Raw genomic sequence first — 15,490 nt, 5'->3', positions numbered from 1 at the left:
CAAGAAGATTAAGCAACGCTAACGGCGGAGCTTTTTACCCTCGTAAATTTTTTCGCCAGTCAAATGACCGGAGTTTAATACTTTTTTAATAAAGCAATATATCAAGATTAACTGGTACCTTAACGAACGCCGCTCGGACTCGGTATGACCGATTCGACCTGTCCGTGCACGCTAATAGATTCATCCATTCTTATTTGTTTTTGCACCAAGGAAAAGAAAGGCGATGCGAATAAGCGAGAACAGAGAGAGAGAGAGAGAGAAATCCATGAGAAGCTTCTGATCCGTAGCTTTCTTCGTTTCTCGTGTTCTCGCGTACGCAACCGTGTATGCGTATATTTGTAAACCTGTGTGGTGTGTCACTCTGAGAGAGAGAGAGAAACGTGAGCGAGGAGAAATGCGGGGAAAAAATCGCGACAATATCTGGAATCCGTTGTAGTAGCGACAGCCAGGGACAATGGCGAGCCGTTGGCGAATTTTCGTTGAAATAACAGTTGAAAGCACACGGTTCTGTGAAAAATGTTCTCTCTCTATCGTTCTCTCTCTCCGCTCGCGTTGGACTCGCTCTTTCACTCTTCCTCTTCTTTCTTCCAACGGCTGCAAAGCAAATAAAGTACGAGTGGGACGTGAGTAGAAAAGGGACAGAAGTGCAAAAGCCGCTACCACCATAGTCGCCTCTACCGACCACCATCCACTACCACTAAAAACATATAATACCACTGCTATACTACTACGGATCCTGGTGAACCCTCATAGATACTGTTTCGTGTGCGTCCACGTATACCCTTAAGCGTACGCGTATTTTCACGTCCTTTTAAACGTGGATCACGCCTCGTCCACGAAAGGTCATACGTGAGCGCATAGCTGTGTGATTTCTCGCTGAAGAGTTTTCTCTCTCTCTCTCTCTCTCTCTCTCTCTCTCTCGGCGCGCGAGACGGTGAAAAGTAGAGAGATAGATGGGAAAGCGTAGATAGAGAGAAAGGAAGAAAGAGATGAGAGAGGAGAATCCGTTGGAATAATGCTAAAAGCTGACGGCGACGGTGCGTTAATGTCATATATTTTTATTTTACATTCGGTTGGCGGCTCAGCGAGTTCGTCCCCGAAGGCGAGCGCTCACGTTGCACGAGAACGCGCCTTGAATAAATATTATCTAATGGCAGGCCGCACGAGTCGAGAAAAATCTCGACTATCTGTAGATAGGAAGAACGAGAGAGATTGCCAACTGAAAACGAGTATCGAGTATAAGAGAGAGGAAAAAGAATGCCGACGTTCGCGCTTGTTTCGCATGCTTTTGTTCGGAGACATTCGTATCGACGACTATGCCAGTTGTGTGTTGTCGTTGCAAATTGAGATCGCGTTACGTGCTTCTCGCGTACGCGGTCACTTTGCATGCTTATTCTCGTATGACGATTTGTTCCAACTTGTTCCAATAATTATTTATTAACAATGCTACTACGAAGTTTATCGAACCAATGGCACGGTTTAACGTTCTCAATTGCGTCTTACGCGCATCTAATTCGACAACTAACCGTGTCGTATTCACCGCGTACAGGCTTATAATCCTTATTATCCGCGCGCGAATAATCCGATGATTGCTCGTACGAGCAAAAGAGAGGTGGGAGAAGAAGGGTTAAAGGGAGGGGGACCGCAAACAAGGTCGTACGTCGAGATCGTATTTGGGCTCGAAAAACGCTTTATTCTCTTTACGCGTTGCAAGCGGTGGCAAAGTATAATAAACGATACGTAAATCGTGTAGTCGCGGTTTCGAGAGAGGACGCCAGACTTTGTTACTTAATATTAATTATGGATTTGCACGTACGAGCCGAGGGAGCTTTTGCTTTCTCAAGGGAACCGAAGGCTTATTTGCAACCTAGCCAACGAAATACAGGCTATTTCGCGCTTCATGAATTTACTCTCGAAGATCTCTATTACCTTCCTAATGGACCGCGAGTCCAATAATTATGTAATTATCTAAACTCGTCGCTTTTTCGAATTCGACTGTTTTAATAGACCCGTATCATACTCGATTCGTGATAAAAAGTATTACCTTCCTCTACGCTCTTGTTTATTCCTCTACGCACTTTTCAAAAGCAAAATTTTCAAGGAACGCATCGATGCTACCAAAAAGAGTATGGCCCTTTCCATGGGCTTTCATCGAAAAAATCCGACGATCCATTCGTAACCTCGTCCATTGACCATGCTAAAAGTACGATAAAGATCTTTCGGGAATTGTCGGAGTTGCCGTTAAAGAGTTACGCTTCGATGGAATATGCGCTAAAGGAAATAAAAAGTATCTCAATACCGAGTACGATTTGAAAACGTCTTTCGCGTTATCGAAGAATCTGACCCGTGATAGAGATACAAAGAATGGCAAATGTAGAAGAAAGGAGGGAGTACGTATGTATACGCGCGTTCTATAACTTTGAATCAGAAGTAACGCAACGTATCTCCTGGGTATCTAACTTTTCATACTCTTTACCATATATCTATATAGATAGTTCCTTTACTATTATTATTGAATTTCTCGGTAGTATCATTCGGTCTTCCAAAGAAACGGATGTGGTCGCGTTTTATGATTTGCGAATCGAATATCATTTTTTAAACTGTGCTCGGATTTAATAACGACCAAAGGACCATGGAGGTTTCTATCGTAGAAATTTATGTCCGCACACCAGAGCTCCGACAGAGTTGAACTTTGATGTTAATTGTGCCTGCCCCCCAATGTCGGTAGAGGGGAAAAAAAAAAGAGCTCGGACGACTATCACGATCAATTAATTCGCTTTCTCGTTTCTCCATTTATAAGCGCGTTCGTTCCCTTTTGTTCGTGCCACCGATTCGTTCGATCGGCATTCGAAGAGAAATAAGAAATAAAGCCGGCTTAACTGTCGGCTTCCTTCCATCTTTTTCTTTCTTTTTCATCTCGCTGTTTCTCCCTTTCTTCTTTATTATTAAGCTCTAATGCCTCTCGATAGAAGCCGAAAAGTTTGCTCCTTTTATCGTGCGAAGGAACAACGCGCAACGAGAGAGAGAGAGAGAGAGGGCTGCGAGGGAAATGAAAACAGAGACGGTGCAAAAATATACGTTGAAGGGGATATGATGAAATGCCTTCCATCATTTACCAAAGAGAGACGCGAGACGAAGAGAACAGGACGTAGAGAAAGAATACGAGTTGGATCAACAAACAGATTAATCTGCGTTACGTTTCGGACGTGTCTCCGCGCTCGGGTTACAGTATGGCCCCGAGTGAAAAGGGAAAAAGAATGGACTAGTGAAAAAGGACGAGAAACGCGAGTGATGCGCTGGGAATGCGCACGTGAAAGGGGGAAATTTAATTCTCTCGGGCTGTATATATCAAAACACAAAACATAAAATATTCTTGTCTTCTGACCCATCGCTCCATCTCTGCTCTCTCTCTCTCTCTCTCTCTCTCTCTCTCTCTCTCTCTCTCTCTCTCTCTCTCTCTCTCCCCCCACCCATCTCGACCCAGTCATTGCACTCTGACGTATATTTTTCCTCTATCGAATCTCAGTAAAATCCCAAACTGGCTGACATTTAGAATATAAAATTACTATACCGTCCGATTATACTTTTCCGTGTTGTAAGTCGGGAAGCCTTTCGGCTTAACCAGCCACCCCAAATGTAATCGAAATCACCGCTTTCCAACAATAATTCGGCGATACGCTATGGTAATTTTCAGTAACGCTATTGAATAATTCATCCTCGTACGTGCGCGAGCATATTACGCGAGATTACCGTTGGGAGTTGAAATTTAAATCGTTAGGTCGAAGCGATTATATCCGTGAGAATGCCGAGATAAGTGCTGAAATGTCTCTCTCGATCGTTCGTCTCCGATAAATAAGATGAGAAAATGATATAGATATTTGAGCTTTTCTTTCGGACAATTCGAACAAACTCGAAGAAGAAACTCTATGGAAAAGGACGATTGTCCTTTTTCCATTCAAATGGTAATTGTCTTTTAATTATTTCGGATAACCAACATTTTCAAGGTGTATTTGTCTCTCGAACGAAAGAGAGCTTTCGTGAGCTTTCGAGAGCTCGCCAGAAGAGAGGAAGAGTATATAGGTTGTTTTCGTGCTAACCTAATTTGCCCCTCATCGAGGATACAAACCCGTTTAAGGCAGCAGCCTCTCCCCCGCTCCATCGTCGCGACTGCGAGTCTCCGGGATGAAAGAGTAGGTGGGAGAGCTCGACGCGGCGTTGACTCCATTTCCAGAGACTGCCGCGCGCGGTCGAGAGTGAATTATCGCATACCCAACCCCTTGCAACCTCTCTACTTTTTCCCGAGAGCCTCGCTCTTCTCTTCTTCCTTCTCTTAGTTCTACCGGTATTCTACTTTTCTCTTCTCTTCCACCGATGATGTCATCGCAACATCTCCGAGCCGTCTATTTTTCTCGCAAAACGCGAACGTACGCAAAGGGAGACACTTCCAAGCCGTTCCATTTCGCTCTTCTCGCGACACTTAACGCGCTATGCCGACCGATTTATGCCAATGTCCCGATTCTAATTAACAAAAACATTCGTATGCTATAGCTATAAAAGAAAAAAAGAAAAAAGAAAAAACAGGGGAAAGGGGCAAAGTTTATATTTAACCATAAATATTCGCGTATGAATCGCCTACGTACCGGTGAAAAAAGTCTTTTTATACTCGTCGCGCGTTATGTTTTTTAAGTTTATAATGATCTCAACGTACAAAGAACTTCTCCGAAAAAGAGAGAATTGAAACGCTGTCGCGCGCGGCGTACGTAGTTTTGTCTCTCGCACGTTCCTCGATCTCATTTTACGTGCTCCTTTTTTTTCTCTCTTTTCTTTTTCCCTACCTTTCTCCTATTCCTTTTTTACCCGAGGCTCGACAGGACACAAAGATTCGTCCCGGTGATCCTTCCACCTAACGAGGATGAGTCTCGCGAAATTTTTTACAGCCGTCGGCAAGCGGAGCTCTTTTTTACGTAGCGAGATTCGAGATACGGAAACGTCGTTACTGCGTCTCGAGTTGTCGAGCTTCCGATGTTACCACCTACCCATCCCTTCTCGTAGTATTTACTTTAGCTTCGTCTACTTTTGTGAATGCGTCCATTCGCCTCTCTCTCTCTCTCTCTCTCCCCCCAACCCTCCGCTTCCTTCTTTCCTACGTTTCTTCTTCTTTTTTCCTCAAACTATTCGTTGCGTTGTAAACGAAATGAAGCGCGATTACGGAAGTCCATTCGAAGGATTTCTTAAGCTACAAGTGATCGTATTTTTATGCGAAAGAAAGAAAGGAAAATCCGCTTTCGAATCATCGACGATTGGGCGTTCAAAGTCGAACCGTTAAAAAATTAAATGTCAAAAATCTACCGCGGTACCATTCGGAATCGGGTCGCTATAATAGAATTTCGCGAGACCGAGAGAGAGAGAGAGAGAGAGAGAGAGAGAAATTGGATGGAAGAGAAAAACTGAGAGAAATTGGAACGTTGCAATTTCTTTGCACCGCGGGGCGGCCGTAGGCTGCCGTGTCACGCGCGTAGTTCGATTGTATTTTTCTTCGACTGCGAGAACGAATAATACGTGCACCAACGTCGCATGCACCGTTGCATCCGCGGAGAAACATCGAGAAATATCTCGGCGAAGAAGCTCGCGGTATTCTTTCTCTATTGTTCGTTCGTCATTTTCGTACGAGCAATCAAACTATGAAATATTTTTTATTCGAGATGACGCAGTTTCCCCCCAACAAATCGTCCTCGTCCAGATTTATATTTAATCTCGTGACGTATCGCAAGTTAACATAACGACATATGCATTCCAATATTTTCCATATCATTTTCCTCGATATTTCTTAACGTGTAATAATAAAGCTCTTCGAAAGATCTAGTTCGATGTGAAATTCATGATTAAACTTCGAATCCGGGACGGCCGTCCAGGATGCGTCACTTTTCCGATTAACTCCGCTCGTTGTTTCACGCTTCGTTTCAATCTCGACGACGCCCACTTCGTACTCCGGTAAATACGGTGTACGCGCGTGCCGTTTTCAACCTTTCGAGCAGAACGCTTCTCTCTCCCTTCCCTCAATCCGTCAACTTGAAATCGAATTTCCTTCGAAATCGAAATATCAAGATATTATCGTTTTAAACTTATCTAACATTTTATTTCCCATGGTTCAATTCGCGAAAGAAATTAACGTTTCATCAAGTCCTCTTATTATTCCCTTCTCCGTGATCATCGTGATCGGTGCTTTTCAGTGCCAATATAATACTTCGTCGATCCAATGCAACGAATTTGTTGGGGAAAGATATCAAGGGTGGATTCGAAGGAACGCGAATCCGTGCATTATTATTGCAAGTTATTGTTTCATGTGCCAGCGCATATGGTCCTTTTACGCTTTTTTACGTGTTTCTCGAAAATGGCTGCCCGGTAAATTCGCTAGACGGAGTCGATTTATCGTCGATACAATAACGAGTATTATTATTACATTATCTCTTCACTTGTATTGCACGATACGCGCTAAATAGTATCGAAACGCTCGGACTAGCAATATCGAACGTTCGTTCTCGAAAAAGCAATTAGAACATACATATGTGTCTAATTGCTTCTTCTTTTTGCGCAACTACAATTGATTCGTAACAGCACTTTTGAGTAATAACAAATAGCCATTAAATACGGTATGATAAAATACTGACTCGGTTGCGACTTTCTTTCTCTCTCGTTCTAAATATATTCGCATCTCGAATATGTTCATACGTGGATACATATAATTTGGCGGTTTTGAAATGTGCACGCTTTACAGTTTTCCATTCGAACGGTTCGCATTAACTTGTTTTTGAAACGTCCAATTATTAATATCTCATTTCGGTTTTCCGCAGTTACTAAATCGTCGTCGGGCCTTGGCTCCTGTATATACCGCACGTTACGATTACTTCGACCATTGAACCGCGAGTATTAGTCAAGTTTTCGAAGCGTGCTTAAATAAAACTCGTTTCCTATCGAATCCTTTCCTCCTCCCGAAATTTTTTTCTTTTTTCCCTCGTTATGTTTTATCAACTGTTTGAAGTAGGTCGCGCGAATCGACGAGGGCACGAGAGAGAGAGAGAGAGAGAGAGAGAGCGAGCTAAGCGAGAATTTCAAACGCATCGATCCATTTTCAATTCGACTGCTCTAATGCTCGACGATCGAAGCTCGCAATAACTGTTAATTAGTTATATTCGTTTTAAATTCATCGAATGGCTCTAACGATCTTTGGACGTACGGTAGTTGACGTCCTATCAAAAGGAGAACTTGACTTTTCAACGATAACGAATTATTGATAATGAAAATGAAAAAGAAGGCAAGGAGAAAAGAAAATAGAAAAACAAAACAAAAGCAAAGAAAAAAGAGGCGATCGACGCGTAAAATTATAAAAAAAAAAAGGCGGAACGGTGGAATTAACGATAGGAACGAGATATAGCATAGGCAAATGGTCTACGTAATGCCGCAAATGCGAGCAATTTCACGGGAAACGATTTTGAAACCTTTCCCCCATTTCGATAGTACGTTCACGAGTTACAAAGCAATTACGGTCGCTTCTCGCGTCTAGAGAGTTTGCAAAGTCTTTTTTCTTCAAAGAGATTCGTAATTTATTTCCAAGTCACTTTGACAAGAAAAATCTTCATACTCTTTCATCGTCATCCTCTTATCGTCTAATCGTTCATTTCCATTTCGTTCCGTGGTGAAGAAATCTCTCTCGGTGTCACCGTCGGGTGTGCGTTAAAAAATGACGAGAAAAGTCTCCGCGACAAGCATTCCTCTCGTCGTACGCGCTAAGAGGTTCGCAAAGTGCTTTTAAAGGCGGCCCCCGGCCGAGGTTATTTCTAAGATATATTTCGAACGAGAATGCTCCTCTCGGGACACTCGGTATTTCCCGTCGAATTAACGAAACGATTCTCGATCGAATTAAAATCGATCAAAATCGATCAGAATCGATCAGAATCGATCAGAATCGATCAAAATCTCCCCTACTCCCTTCCCCTTTGCCCTATCCTGGTTGAACACAAGTATCATATCTAATATCACCTTAAGCGTAACTCTTTCGACGTCCATATAGATATCCAACGGATATTAGATACTTCGAGTTCGTACGATCGACCCACTTTTTCATCCATTTTTTTTCCCCGATCGCCGTCAAGCGCCGATCACACAATATATCGTATATCCCACATTTCGTCGGATATTGTGAATATTGGAGAAAGCGGCAGGTGTGTGTAATGGTTAATTGACAGGCGGTGTGACATGTTAATAGATGATCGTTCGTTGCAGAAGTACGCGTGAGCACGCTTCGCGTCGAATCAACGATAGCAACAACGAGGACGGGAATGTACCGATAACGCGGTCTTTGTAAAACCAATTAGCGTTATCCTCCATTTACATTGATCCGCGATTATTAGCGGTTCCTCTATCGAATATTTTCCGTTATATACTTTCGATCAATTTGAAGGATCCTATCCTAGTTTATCTTACCTCTTCTATACTCTTCGAATCGATAGATGCGTCGTTCGAATATAATAATACAATTGATTTGTTCCGCGCGATCGGGCGGTGGGGGAATACATGCCAAATCTTTGTTCGCGGGAAAATAATATCGAGGGCATCCCTTTGACGTTGTATATGCGCGAGATTAATCGTTCATAGTGTCGAAAGGTTCTTCCTTGTGACATTGTTTGGACTTTGGCAAACGTCAAAGCTTTCATATTTACATTACTCTGGTAGTGCGCGTTCGTTCCTGTAATAACGAGAGACCGCACTGGCTTTGTCGCAAATGGCTTTGCGATAATCGTAAAATTTTGATGTCGTTGATTCGAACGAACGTTTCCCTCGAATCCTGTGAATTACTTTATTCTTCCCGTGGCCGTGCCCGTTCGTGATTTTATATTTAAATTCATCCCACGACGGCATCAAAAATAAACTCCCAGGACGAAGTTGGCGCTTTATCGTGATTAAATGTCAACATGGCTGACGCTGCGATATCGCGTTATCTAAAATTTTTTCCAGTTATCAGCTCAACTCGCGCACACGCCAGTTCTACAAAGTCAATAGTATATCTACGATCGTCGACGAAACATTTTGTTTTTTTTTCTTTTTTGTTTTCTCTCTCTCTCTCTCTCTCTCTCTCTCTCTCTCTCTTTTCTCTCTTTTCTCTCGCGCTCGGCTGTGCGCAACTCTGTTTTTTCCCTCGTTTGCGCTCGCGCTCGCAAAAGGAGCAAAAATCAACGAACAAAAAGCTTCGGGCGACGGTCGAGCAAAGTGCTTTATTAACTCGCCGCGAACTCGTCGTCCATTCTCTCTTATTCCTTTGTTCACCTTTTCTTTCCACCCTATCCAAGCGCATCCTTTTCTTCTTCCTTTAAGAACTCCTTTCTCCTTAAAACTCGTCAAAATGCCGACGAATTCGAGAGATTTTGTAGCTTGTTTCCGGGAGTATTACGTACCGTTCAGATACGTATACAATCACCATATTTCCTGCTCGTCCACAGACCAAAGAAGTTCGGTTCGCAAGGGAGCATAAAGAAAAAGTTAGCCGGCGTTGCGAGCTATAATTTACGATGAAATTATGCCCGAATCGACTATAAAATTCTCCTCGGTTTTAAGCGAGTAACTTGCGCCACGTTAAAAATCTCAGAATGCTTTTAAAACTTCGCGACACCGCGTCTGGAACCCACCCCGATAGCAGACTTTCTCCTCGTTGCAGACCGAAACGGTAATAACGAAGAACTTTACATCCTCGAAAATCGTTCCATCGAATTTAAAAAAAACTTTATCTTTGCGTTCATCGTTAATTAACTTTGATTTACCGGATAAGAGAGAGAGCGCGGGCGCACACTTTCTTCTCGTTGCATCTGTAGAAACTACGAGTGCGATCCTCCGCTAATTTCCTCTCTACGAAAACACCGTTTCGTACTTGCGCAACTTTCTCCTTTGGTTCCTGAATGGCGAATAGTTGTTTTTCACCTCCTCGAGTAGTATCGGTCGCGCGCTCACGCAAAGCAAATTTGCACCAAACCCATTCGAGAGAAACTCTTTATCTTACTCATCCTCCTCTTCTTCTTTCTCCACGAGGAGAGTACTCGAACGAGTATTCGTACTGGCAACCCAGACGCAACGAAATTGCAAACGAAATTAACGACTAAACTGCCAAACCTTCTCCTCCTATATTCTACGTTTTCCACGCTTCTACGTAACAAACCGCGAAAGTTCGTTCGGACGATCGTTCGATCCGTGAAAGACGAAGTTAACTTTCAAATATGTTCACCAAGAAAACAAACTCGTCAGATATTTTAATGTTGTTCGTTCATTAATACTCGAATATTATCACGTAAACGTCCATCTTGGAAATTTCCATAGAATGAACGGTAACTAACCTCAATATTATTGATCGGCAAGCTAGCTCACAGAGTACTAGGAAACTCGAATTTTGGTTCGAGTAAATATATTTGCACGTCCTGCGATTGCAGACGGACGTACAAACACAATTAACAACTCTAGCGTCTATAGGAGACTCTAAGCTTCGAATTTACGCGACCTGTTGCGGAAGTTACTTGCCTTATCTACGCATCACCGTCTTTCGACGCCTCGCTCGTGTTTTCGAGTTTGCTCGCTTAACTCGCTTTGCGAGTGTCTCGCAACTCTCTCTCTCTCTCTCTCGTTTATAATCTTACATATACCATGTTTTAATTAATTTAAGCGTTTATTATTCCAATCTTCTCAAAAGAGAAAATTGCATTAATCGATGTATCGAATTGACTCTATTATATGCAAACTATCGTAAATCTTTGATGGCGAATGATGATTCGAAAAAAAAAAAAGAAAAAGAATATATCACTTGTATATTTTCATATCGATGAGAAGAATATGAATAGGATCGGCAGCTGGCCGAATTGTTTTTCTTTTTGGCGAATACGTAAATATTGTTGGGAGATTCGCGAAACACGGTCAGCTCGTCGACCGAGCGTGCTTTGTTAATTTTGCAAACTTATTCCCATGCTAGTTGGTATATATGCGAGTAGCGCGCTTTATTAATCATTTTTGCCTCGGTGAAAAATTGAATTTTTAACATTGCAATCCTGCGAAAGCACTGTACGTTGCCAACGCCATATATATCTAACAACTATATATGTATGCTGTACGTTCTCTATATTTGTGCCGTATCATCGAAGCTTTGACTTCTCCCTGCGTTCGTATGGAATCGACTTTATCGATTTATGTACTTTCGAGATTTGCAAATATCAAAAAAACATTCACTCCAAGTTAATCCGCCGAAGATTATCGAAAATTTACGGAAGCGTTTTAAAAAAATATTACGATGAATGGAGCTCTTGTTTTATTTCTTTCTCTCTCTCTCTCTCTCTCTCTCTCTCTCTCTTTCTCGACAAAATTTCCGAGCATGGCGAGTTAAGTAAATCAACAAAGTTGCGTATTAAATAACTGCCTTAATGAGAAGTAACTGGGTTAAATACCCCTGACAAAGTAAGTCATGATTTATAAGAAATACAAAGTTGGTATTCTCTTATTCTCGTTTAACAACTGGTCCTCTTTCTCTTTCTCTCTTCGTTAAGGAAACGTAAAACGAATTTATTTTCTTTCTGAAACAATCGTACCCTATCGACGTAAAGTTACACCGGCACGAAATAATCGTTCCTCTCGACTTAATGAATTTTTATATAATCCTAACGAGATGGTGAAAAAACAAAAGAAATCTCGTTTAGTATTGAATTAATTATTGTCTTTACAGTTTGTCACGGGATTCAGCAGTTCGAAGAAACACCGCAGTACACGGAAGTTAATCCCGGTCAAGATGCAAAGTTGATCTGTCGCGTGCTAGGCAAGAGGGGTCAGTGCATTTGGCAGAAGGATCAAAAGGTACGTTCACTGTCGAACTAGGATCGTTTATTCGTATAACTTACTAACTTTTGATAGGTATAAGCTTGGATTTCTGTTTGTGTCGTAAAATGGATAAAACGGAATAACGAACGAAGCATTGAGTAATATTTACATCTAAAAATATTACATTTACATATAAAAATATTATATAGAGAGTATATCGTAAAATTGTATCGCTTAATATCACAAAAGTAATTTAAGAGGAGAGTTTTAACGATACTGACAAAAACAATTTGTAAGAGTTAAGTGAGACAAGAGGTATATATGTCAAATAAAAGGAAAAACGATAGAGTTTCTAAGAGCGTGGCTTGCAAGAAGTTTCCTAGTTCGAAGGACTTCATTGTTTCCGTGTATCACTCGGGCCTTCGAAGAAAAGCGACGCGAGCTGTAACGGTGTTGGTAACCGACTTTTCTTGCTTTTCGTTCTCTAAGGCGGTAAACTTTGCTTCAGATAAGTTTGTGTTTCTCGAAAGTGGACATTACGTGGTGACCGACGATAAACAGTCGTTTAGATCGGATTCGTAGGAAGGAAGAGAGAGTGTGTTTCATTCAACTATCTCAAACTTCCTTCAAACTCGAGTTATTGTTCTCTCCCTCCCTCTCTTTTCCCATGTGATACGCTCGTGTACGTCCACGTGCATCAAATAGACACTTAATTCGGTTACCTAACGTCCATATGGTATAGTTAAAATTTAGAGTACACGCGCGAACGCTTTTTGTTGATGAAAAACGAATATATTTCGTTAAAACGTTGACGTGCAATTTTTCTTTTTTTGGTTTTTGAAAAACGCGGACAACGTAGAAAGGATTCTGGACGTTTCGAAAAATAAAATTTAACGTCGAACTTTAAAAGCTTGATGGAAGGTACTTCGACAAGTTCCAAGCATTTGGAGAGTAGGTAGAGTATGCTACATGTATGTATATCTATATATATACATATAAACAAGTATATTTTTTAGATAGAAATGACGTAATTTTATATGGAAAAAAAAGAAAAAAAAGTCGTTAATGTTCGAAACGAAATAAAAGTATAGAGAAACGTGCGTTCACCTATGTCTATTTTAACTAGATAGGAGATGAGACGATGTAGAAATCCTAGTAACAGGATGAAACACTTTCCATTCCTTCTATTTCTCTCTGTATTTCGTCTTTCGTTTCTTCTTTCACGCGCGTCCAAAGGAAAAAAAGGAATCGAAGGAAAGATAGAAGCTAGTCCGCTCTCTCTCTCTCTCTCTCTCTCTCTCTCTCTCTCTCTCTCTCTCTCTCTCTCTCTCTCTCCCTCTCTGTTTCCTTCTCGCACGCGCAGACATTTGATTGGCCGCTTTATGTGCTATGCAAACCTCGCGATGTATGCCGTGCAAACGCGAGTAAGGAAAATTAAACTTGAGATTTGAGCGCCGAGCAGAATTTCCCAATTTATCTCTGGTTTATCGCTTCCACCGTAACGCGAAAGCTTCTCTACAAGAGATATCTCTTCAAAAGAGAGTAAGGAGAAAGATAAATCTGACTTTCCGTCAAAAAGAACACTAACGAACAAGAGGGGTTACGATGGTTGATACTTTTTAAACCTTTTACCTCTTGTTCTCTCTTCCCTTTTATTATAGGTAATTCGTTTAGAGAAAGGAAAAAGAAAGAAATTAATTGCGCGTTACGTTGAAAATTTTGGTAAATTTTCATAAACTCGTTCGCTCGTTGAAAATGTCGATAAACTTTCATTCCTATTTAATAAACGTTAGTAGTATCGGCAAATGTAATCGTGAATATAATTGAACGAAATGTAATTTATGCGAGCCGTAACGCAGTCCATTCGCGTTAATTTGATAACTGGAAATATGGAAAACGTATTCATGGTTGACGTATATTTAATGGATAAATATCTATTTCATTTGATATTTTTTCACGGATTTGATGTGATTCGCGGAAAGAACGAACGTTGCGAGACGCGAGGGCCAAAGAGGTAAAGAATAAAGAGGAAGAAGACGTAGGATCGCGATCATTGTCCAGCGCAAAGATTAAACGGTTGTCGCTGACACTCGGCTTCGTTATCGTCGTTACCATTAATCCCGCGGAAACTTTTTATTCACGGGACGAGCTTTCTCCACTGGTATAAGGAAAGAAAAGAAAAAGAAAGGAGAAAGAGAAGTAAAAGAGGAGGGTCGGCTTCCATCCCTCTTTTGACTACCTTCCGTTTTCTGCTTGTCCCCAACTTTCTCCAGCCTTTAACTCGTCCATAATCGTCTTTTCTCCGTAATTAAGTTCTTGACGGGCACACTCACGGATCTCCGCAGACTCGTCGTCGTCGTCGTCGTCGTCGTCGTCGTCGTCGTCGAAAGCGGTTGAAAGGAATGCGTCACAATTCGGACCGTCTTACAATGTACATGTGTCAGGGTTGCGTCAGAAAGAAGCTTGAACCAGTCGGAGTAACTGGAAAATGTCGTAAATCGTCTCGTTTCAATTTTCTTCCCTCTCCCACCTTCTTTCTTTCTCTTCGTCCTACTCGAAATCTTATCATTTAAGACAAATGTCTTAACGATAAGATTCGTTTGTTTTCCCTAAGTTAGATGAGATTCTTAACAGTGAGTAAAAGGTCCGTCCTTCATACTTTTTCTTTTCTCTTCTGTCAACATATCTCTCGAAAAATTTTCCCTTTACGCTCTATTATCTCTAGCTCGCTATATAAATTTTGTTTTATTATGAAGAAAACGTTAAAAGGGTATGTACGTTATCGTAGTACCATACCTTAGAGAATCGCTTTGATTTATGTTTTTTTATCTTTTTACTTCTTTTTCGATCCCATGAAGCGCGAATAAAAGGACCGACAACGAAGTCTAGGCCACGAAGAATTCTTCTTTACTCGCAACGCGCATGATTACCGTCAAATTTCTATGCAAGCTGCGAATTGAAAGCTTATTCTACCAAGTTTTAAGGAAGAAGCTATTAACGTTGGACGACCGTCGCTTATTTCGCATAAATCCGCGGGGATTTAAAACGAAAGTCAAAGAAATAAACTGAAAACTTTTTCCCAAGTAAGTTGTACGCGTAACGAATAATGTTTTACTAACAATAAGAATTGAAGATGTATTTAACAGAAGGGCCTTCAACGTTAGGACCAATCCTTTCGTTTAAGCTTTTCCCACCGGTTATTTCTTTCCCGTTATTATATTCTAAATTCCTTCCGTTAACTTTGTATCCGTGGATTTCTTACTGTCTTTTGAAAAGGTTTCTAACTTTGACACGGCGTTTATGCAAAGTATAAAGTCGCGCGCGGAGATGAAGAAAGAAGGAAGGAAGGAAGGAAGGAAGGAAGGAAGGATCTAAAGATGACGAATGTAGAGGAAAAGGAAGAGATACGAGTAACGGGGGCGAATATGCTGAAAACGTAGCACTAAATTGAAGTCGTTACGACGCCTCGGCTGAAAAAACTTGCCAGCCAGGCGTAAAAAGCCGAGCTCTATGAAGAAACATCTACGAGTGTAGTAAAGGAGGGAAGGAGGGAGGGAGAGAGAGAAGAAGGAAGGAAAGAAGGAAGAAAGGAAGAAAGAAAGAAAGAAGGTCGCAGCAGCAGTCTACTACTTGGTTGCTTTGAACGTTG

At 41.4% G+C, this 15,490-nt stretch overlaps 1 protein-coding gene across 4 annotated transcripts in view; it reads left to right on the top strand.

The window, feature by feature from the left end:
- The window catches only part of LOC124431910 (hemicentin-2), an 85,227-nt gene that overhangs the window by 47,720 nt on the left and 22,017 nt on the right, over positions 1-15,490 (top strand). For 3 of the 4 annotated variants that reach the window (XM_046980324.1, XM_046980325.1, XM_046980326.1), the window contains one exon: positions 11,750-11,877. In XM_046980324.1, coding sequence (XP_046836280.1) covers positions 11,750-11,877 — 128 coding nt within the window. Of the gene's footprint in view, positions 1-11,464; positions 11,485-11,749; positions 11,878-15,490 lie in introns of those variants that run through there. The other variant, XM_046980327.1, reaches the window with a different exon arrangement.

The sequence above is a fragment of the Vespa crabro genome, chromosome 22, assembly GCF_910589235.1.
Source record: "Vespa crabro chromosome 22, iyVesCrab1.2, whole genome shotgun sequence".
NCBI classification, from domain to species: domain Eukaryota; kingdom Metazoa; phylum Arthropoda; class Insecta; order Hymenoptera; family Vespidae; genus Vespa; species Vespa crabro.
The sequence above is the reverse complement of the archived record's forward strand: the minus strand, read 5'-3'. Positions and strand labels throughout refer to the sequence as shown.